The sequence below is a fragment of the Humulus lupulus genome, chromosome 9 (assembly GCF_963169125.1).
Source record: "Humulus lupulus chromosome 9, drHumLupu1.1, whole genome shotgun sequence".
Lineage (NCBI taxonomy): Eukaryota > Viridiplantae > Streptophyta > Magnoliopsida > Rosales > Cannabaceae > Humulus > Humulus lupulus.
The window spans coordinates 150,278,812-150,286,553 of record NC_084801.1 but is presented as its reverse complement, the minus strand read 5'-3'; the positions used below and the strand labels follow the sequence as shown (position 1 = coordinate 150,286,553).

Genomic DNA, 7,742 nt, shown 5'->3' with positions numbered 1-7,742 from the left:
GATGCAATGAGCCGGAGAGGCCTAGGTTAGATGTATAGTTCAACCCAGATCTTGAGAGAGTTAGCTGATGAGATGGTCAGAGCGGGGATAGAATTGGTGGTGGGCCGATTGGCCAACATTATTCTGCAGTCGACCCTGCTAGAGAAGATTAAAGAAGGGCAGTTGGTAGACGCTCAGTTACAGGAGGTTAGAAAGAATGTCTTAGCGGGAGTAACTAAGGATTATTCTATTTCTAAGGTTGGTTTACTTCGGTATCAGGGACTAATTTGTGTTCCGGCTGATGAGGGGATCAAACGAGAGATACTAGATGAGTCACATACGACGTCATACTCACTTCATCCGGGTACCACGAAGATGTACCAGGATATACGGACGTTATATTGGTGGCCTGGGATGAAGAAGGATGTGGTAGAGTACATAGCCAGATGTTTAACCTGTCAGTAGGTGAAAGCTGAACATCAGCGACCGGCAGGGTTGCTTCAGCCCTTGGGTATCCCCGAGTGGAAATGGGAGGATATTACGATGGATTTTGTGGGAGGTTTACCCAGAGCAGTAGGGCTTCATGACTCGGTGTGGGTGATAGTGGACAAATACACCAAGTCAGCCCGTTTTCTTCCAGCGAGGTCGACATATAGTGTGGTTCAGTATGTAGAGTTGTATGTGAGGGAGATTGTACGTCTCCATGGGGTTCCTAAGTCTATAGTGTCAGATCGGGATCCTATCTTTACCTCCAAGTGTAATGACCCAACTACTCTAGATTTTTGGACCATTAACGAAAACTACACATAGACCCTATTCTTAACAAAACTTACAATTGAAAAAAAATTTATAACTTTATTAAAACTTGTAAAAAGGAAATGTTGAACTTACATAAAATATTAAGTAGGATATGGGATCCCATTGTTTTAAAACCAAAACATGACATTATTAAAAAGAGATTTACATAATAAGATGCGTAAAAATACATGTAAAAGCCATAAAAACAAAACTACATCCTCGAATCGAAACTCTCTGCTCTTTGAATCCATTCCGCCTCAATACACATTCTCTAAGCTTCCAAGAACCTTCCCCGCCACTAAGACCTATTTTCCTGCACATATAAACAAAAAGGAATGAGCCTAATGCCCAGCAAGGAAAATCTAACATATAGCCATATACATAAGAATTCATAGTGCAACATAAAAACATATCATAACACATATAACACATACTATAATGGCCATTATTACTTGGGGTCCCATAGACTAAACAAGTCATATGCCCATTAGATTAGTGGGGTCCTACTAGCTAAGCAGGTCATATGCCCATAATCTATTTGGGGTCCTACTAGCTAAGCAGGTCATATGCCCATAATCTATTTGGGGCTTGTTAGTCATATGGGTCATATGCCCAAGCCTACAAACATACATATCATAACATATTTCATAACATAAAAACCATAAGATAACATATAAAACATATAGCACATAAATCCTATCCTATTTTCCTTACCAATATACCGGGATGATGAGAACAAAGTCGGGATTTTGGAACACTCCTAAAAACCATAATATAGAGGTGAGTATACTAAAGAAAATAGATGGAAAGAATAAACTACACCATCGAAACGATACTTACCAATGAAAACCTTAAGTTCGAATAACTTAGATGCCCAAGAATAGAAAAGACTGAGTTAGGATTTGAGAAGAACTATAAGAATCAATACAGAAAGGAACTAGAATTAGGAATACCTTGAATGCTTCTATGACCTAACTATACCTCGAAACCGAAATACACTATAACCTTACTTCCCAAGTGTTTATTAAGCTTATAATGATTAAGCTTATAATTCCCAACCCAACTGTTTACACTCTCACAATAACCTAGCAACTTGCAGCCTCTGAACTTAGCTTGATGAATGAATGAAAAAAAATGCTTGGTGCTAGGTCCTATTTATAGAGTTCTAGGAATAAAAATCTTCTTTTTCGTTTTGAATAAAAATAATAAATTTAATTGAAAATATTTGAATATCCTTCAGCCAAAGGCTTAGGAATTGTTCAAATTTTCCAGAGAGATTTAAGGATTCAAAGCTTGATTTTCAAAATAATAAAAACAAATAAAATCCTAACTTCTAACTCCCTAAATCTCGTAACTCTAAACTCCCCTTCAGTAAAATCAACATATCTGGAGCTGTAGAACTCCGATTTGGACTCTCTTTATACCGTTAGAAATCTCAGTAAATTATCTACAACTTTTAAGAAATACTCTTTTTCGAAATTCCTAATATAACCGGGTCAAAAACAGGTCAGAAGTTACAGTACCCTAAAGTTACGAAAAATCTATTTAATTATCTAAATATCAACCTATTCCACAAATAAATAAAATTGTGATAAATGTCATGCTCCTATCAGATTTTGGTGAAGACTAAGTCTTATATTTCTCTTATTTTATCATTAAAATAATAATTTCTTAATAATCATACATATGATAAGTGTTACTATCTTATTGGGTCTATCTAAACCTTATAATATAATAAATATCACCATCAATATCAGTCATATTAATCAAACCTTAGGTTAAAATTAATATTCTTAAACTATAGATTAAACTTAGAAAATCTACAAGTGTTACTATGAGTGTCCAATTAAATCCCGGTCTGAACCAAAATCCACAGTTATAAACATACTACAACTAATACTAGCTATTACTACTACTACTACTACTACTACTACTACTACTACTACTACTACTACTACTACTACTACTATCTAACTAGCTAAGTAAATTCTAGGACTCTACACCAAGTGTTGGGGAAGTTTGTAGAAGGCTATGGGAACTCAGTTGAAGTTCAGTACAACCTTTCATCCTCAGACTGATAGACAGTCTGAGAGGATGATTCATGTGTTGGAGGATTTTCTCAGAGCATGTGTGGTCGACTTTGAGAGCTCATGGAGTAAGTATCACCCGTTGATTGAATTTTCATATAACAATAGTTACCAATCAACAATTGGAGTGGCTCCCTACGAGATGTTATATGGGAGGAAGTGTAGATCACCCATTCATTGGGATGAGATGGGTGAGAGGAAGTATTTGGGGCGAGATATGGTTCAGAGGATGAATGAAGCTATAGAGAAGATCCGAGCTAGGATGCTCGCCTCACAGAGCAAACAGAAGAGCTACGTTGATCCCAAGCGTAGGGATGCGGAGTTCCAGGTTGGGGGCCATGTATTCACTACTACAAAATACACTTTATAGGACACTTTTTTAGGACATGCACATAAATGCAAGTCCTTAAAAATATTTATGGAGTTTTTAGGACACTCATTGAGAGTCCTGAAAAAACACAATTTAGGACTCGCAATAAGTGTCCTAAAAGAATATGCGAGTCCTAAAAAAATTTGGCTTATAAAAATAAGTGTTTTACTTAATAATTTTAAGGACTTGCTTTGGGAGTCCTTAATACTCTTTTAGGACTCGTAATGAGTGTCCTAAAAAAATATGCGAGTCCTAAAAAAATCTGGGCTAAAAGATAAGTGTTTTACTTAATAATTTTAAGGACTTGCTTTGGGAGTCCTTAATACTTTTTTAGGACTCGCTTGTGACACTACTACAAAAACACTATTTTAGGACACTCACTTAGATGCGAGTCCTAAAAACAACTCCTGGACTTTTTAGGACTCGCGTTGGGAGTCCTAAAAACTGATGCGTGTCCTAAAAGGTTTATTTTGTTTTTTTAATATACACCTCTTAGATTTTCTTTTATTTCTAAATTTTTAATATTATATTAACTTTTTATTTATAATAATTTATATATTAAAATTTAAATTAATTATGATATAATGAATAACTTGCTTAAATTTTATTTATTTAACATATTTATGATAAAATTAATTAAAAAGAGTTATTTTATTGATTTGTTAAATATTGTAAAATAATTTTAAAATTTCACTAATAATATTGGTATTTTTATTTTTTAAAATCCATGTTGAAAATATTTAAAAAAAAAAAAGCAATAGTTCACATTAAATCAAATTTTGTTTAATTATATAAGAAAAGGGAGATAAAAATACTAAATCCCTAAATGAATTCAAAATCCCCTTCTCTCTCCTCTTTCTTCTTCCCAGTCGATACCACTCTTTCTTTTCCTCTCTCGCATTTCAGTCGGCCAGACCAGATGAGCCATCTCCGGCCACCACCCAATGACACGCACCCCACCACGAGCTTCCTTGGCCCCCGAAACCCCCAACCCGTGAAGCTCGCCTCCCCACTCGCCGGCCTCCATCACGATTGGCTCCCCGAAGTTCCGTCGCCGCTGTCAGTTTGGAGGATTGTTCTGGCCTCCACCGTGGACGATGAAGGCTCCTGCTGGCAACAACGATGGGGAAGGCGACGGCGAAGGCTCCTGAGCTAGTGACTTCCTCCGTGTGCGACTTCTTCCAGCCGAACCCAGCCGCATCTCCATCTCTCGAATGCCTCTTCGTTCTTCATCCAACCCAAGCACACGCCTCTTTCTTCTTCATCCAACCCAGGCGCACACCCTTCTCACCACACCGACGATGTGGTAGGCTCGACAGCAAAGGCAAAGGCGGAGGCAGAGGCGGAGGCAGGGGTTTCGACTCTCTCACTACTTCGTCCTCCCATAGTTCTCTCTCGTTCATTTTTTTTTTTGCAGATGGTGCTCACGGTGGTGGTGATTGTTCTGGGTGGCCATGGTTCGGGGTGGTGGTGGCAGCGGGCTGTGGCTTAGGATGGTAAATTTCAGGCCTGTCTTTTATGTTTTGATCTGTCTATTTGTTCTCTCATGTTTCCGTTTGTTTGTTATATGTTGGGTTTACGTTATCAATATTTATGTATATATGGGTTTAAGTAATGAATATATATAATCTATTTAAGTTGATGGTATAATATATTAGGTTCAAAAGATGGCAACTGAAACTGGGTTGGACTTCAATGATCAGATTATTATGTTGGAAAACAAATATCATCAAGGGAGATTATTAATTTGAATTTAAGGGGTAATAGATTCTATTTTGACCTGACATGATTAATGCACTATTTTAATTTAGTTTATATTGCTGATGGATTGTTATGAGTAATTTTTCTTTCTTTTATGTTTTATTTGAATATTGTAGTCGTAGACAATTCTTGATACTGTGAATTAGATATGTACATATGATATGTATATATAATCATATAAAAGACTTGCATATATAGAAAGAAAAGACTAAAGCTGGTACACTTGATTAATATATATAATCATATGAAGGCCTGGCGCATATAGACTTGATTCATTCATTTATCCATTAAGGATATTGATCATTTTCTATTGCAGGGATTATTAAATTGCTATAGTGATGTGATTAAATTTGTTGCAGTTCTTAATCTTGTGACATAACTTAGTTTAAATATTGTGTCTTCTTTTTTTATAATAAATAAATCTCTCACATTCAGTACTAGATCTATAAATCAATGATTAGAATAAATAAATTTATTAACAAATAATTTGAGGGATATGCTGAACTTTATTTGAATCTGTGACTTTTATTTGCTGCCATATATGATATGTCCTTGTTTTACTTTGTTACTGCAGAAAATTCAAGTAAGTGTTTTGGCTGATGATCAATTAATTTTACATCTTGTAAATAATGATAATTCATGTAGATATGCCATATATAATATGATTTTATTGAGTTTGTGCCATAGTCCATGAAACTGTCAAAGACCCATGCAAGGATGTCTATTTATAATAGTCTTTTAGGTAGCCAATATAATGATAGGAGTTTCATCTTTTATAGTCTTTTGAGTTGTTTGAGGTTCTTTACAATTCTCAATGAAGTATATGTTAATGCCTTTAATATAAATATATTGAATATCTACTCTGTAATTATTAATAGTGTTCTAATAACTCAGCCCTGCTGCTGTGCTACCGCTGTTGTTGCATATACTACATCTACATCTGATTGTATAAAAATAATAAGAGAGAACTTGCATACTAATATATATATATATAGTGGTTATATATACTATGAATGTAGTGGTTATGAAAGATTGAAAAGTTCAAGAAAGAACAAGCGGATCAGACCGATGAGTTGAGTTCTTTGGAATCTAGTTAAGTTGAGACATTTATTGGTTATGTAATAAACTCTCCCACTCTTAATTATTAGCTTTGTTATGCCTTTGAATTCAATTCACTCCAAGAATTTTCCATGTCATGATCTGTGAATTTGATTTTTGGACATTCACTTCATCACTTTTCTTCTTTCTGGTTTCTGTTTAGGTTATATTTGATCTTTATTTCAACTCTTATTGTGTTCCCAAGATTGATATTTCTTCATTTGATATAAATATATATTAAATCTATTTCTGGATTGTATTTGAATAGACAAAATACCTTGGTATGTACACTATGTTTATTCTGTATTGTAGGCTAAAACTCTACTTGGATATTTAAGAGAACCAAGAAAATTATATAAGAGAACCAAGGCAACAAGAAATTCTTCTTCAAGTTGTTGGGTATTATTTTCTCTCATGCATGTAAGAGTTATGTATAGTGAGGTTTTTATTTATGTATTTAGTTTTGTTGTGTTCTACCATTGTATGTAATAGATAGATTAATTTCAATTGTAAAAGTTAGATTTTTTTTTAAAAGGAAGGCAATTAAATTGTTAATATAATTAACTCATTGTAAAAATTTTGTTATTATAATTTATAATTTTTTAGATTTGTATACAAATGTTTCATTTAAATCATAATTTTTAATTAAAAATAAATATAAATTATTTTTCTAAAAATTAAAAGTATAACTTTTAAGAGCACGCATTGTGCATTATTAGAGTAAATGATTCTTGTTTGAATGGTTAATTATTTACTTTGTAAATCTAGTTATATATTTTTTAAGGTCAAGACGATTATAATTTTAATCTATAAATTTTTAGATTAATTTGTATATAAATGTTTCATTTAAATAATAATTTTTAAATTAAAATAACAATAAATAATTTTTTTAAAAATTAAAAATATAACTTTTAAGGTCACCCAAAGAGAGTCCTAAAAACCTTACTTAAAGGCACTCAGCAAGATCTTTTAGGACTCGCATACATTTTTTAGGACTCGCATTGCGAGTCCTAAAAACATCATTTTAGGACTCGCAACGGGAGTCCTAAAAACTTTACTTAAAGGCACTAAGCAAGATCTTTTAGGACTCGCGGACATTTTTTAGGACTCGCAGTGCGAGTCCTAAAAACATCATTTTAGGACTCGCAACGCGAGTCCTAAAAACCTTACTTAAAGGCACTCAGCAAGATCTTTTAGGACTCGCGGACATTTTTTGGGACTCGCAGCGCGAGTCCGAAAAACATTATTTTAGGACTCGCAACGTGAGTCCTAAGAACCTTACTTAAAGACACTCAGCAAGATCTTTTAGGACTCGCGGACATTCTTTTAGGACTCGCAACGTGAGTCCTAAAAACATCATTTTAGGACTCGCAACGCGAGTCCTAAAAACCATAGTTTTTAAGGCTCTCAAATAGAGGACTCGCGAGGCGCGAGTCCTAAAAAATTTTTTAGGACTCGCAATGCTAGTCCTAAAAAACCTTTTTTGTAGTAGTGATTTCTTCGTGTTTCACCATTGGGAGGGGTGAGGAGGTTTGGGAAGAAGGGCAAGCTAAGCCCTAGGTTCATCGGACCTTTTGAGATCCTGGAAAGGATCGGTCAGGTGGCTTACAGGTTAGCCTTGCCACCATCGTTTTCGGGAGTCCATGATG

At 34.6% G+C, this 7,742-nt stretch overlaps 1 protein-coding gene across 1 annotated transcript; it reads left to right on the top strand.

The window, feature by feature from the left end:
* The first annotated feature begins 4,047 nt into the window (after positions 1–4,047).
* LOC133800592 (uncharacterized) lies at positions 4,048–6,622 on the top strand. The gene is made up of 2 exons (XM_062238591.1): positions 4,048–4,730; positions 6,406–6,622. Exons 1-2 carry the CDS (start codon positions 4,357–4,359, stop codon positions 6,428–6,430), a joined length of 399 nt encoding a protein of 132 aa, XP_062094575.1. The 5' UTR covers positions 4,048–4,356; the 3' UTR covers positions 6,431–6,622.
* The last annotated feature ends 1,120 nt before the right edge of the window (positions 6,623–7,742 follow it).